This window comes from Morone saxatilis, unplaced genomic scaffold (genome assembly GCF_004916995.1).
Source record: "Morone saxatilis isolate NCDOM2014 unplaced genomic scaffold, NCSU_SB_2.0 Contig14, whole genome shotgun sequence".
Classification (NCBI taxonomy): domain Eukaryota; kingdom Metazoa; phylum Chordata; class Actinopteri; family Moronidae; genus Morone; species Morone saxatilis.
Window position 1 is genome coordinate 21,780,347 of NW_023339696.1, and position 263 is coordinate 21,780,609.

The following is a 263-nucleotide window of genomic DNA, read 5'->3' on the forward strand; positions in this document are numbered from 1 at the left end:
GTGTGTGTGTGTGTGTGCAGTCTTCTGCAGGGTCTACACTCCGGATCATTCCTACGTCACCATCAGGAGTCGTCTGTCCTGTCGGGTCGGAGAGATTCTGGCTCTGGTCAGAGAGAAACTGCAGTACAGCGAAGACCAACCGGTTCTGCCCGGAAACCTGATCCTGGTGGCGGTCACATCGGCCGGAGGTCAGCTGACCCACACACCGGGTCCACTCATAATAATAATAACATACAGTGTATATTATATATTATATATAATAT

At 49.8% G+C, this 263-nt stretch overlaps 1 protein-coding gene across 1 annotated transcript in view; it reads left to right on the forward strand.

Moving 5' to 3' along the window:
* Nucleotides 1-13: 13 nt before the first annotated feature.
* rapgefl1 (Rap guanine nucleotide exchange factor (GEF)-like 1) overlaps nt 14-263 on the forward strand; it is a gene marked incomplete at its 5' end in the record, with an annotated part of 6,984 nt that continues 6,734 nt past the window's right edge. Inside the window, one exon of the mRNA XM_035654263.1 lies at nt 14-188. Coding sequence (XP_035510156.1) covers nt 14-188 — 175 coding nt within the window. The remainder of the gene's footprint in view (nt 189-263) is intronic.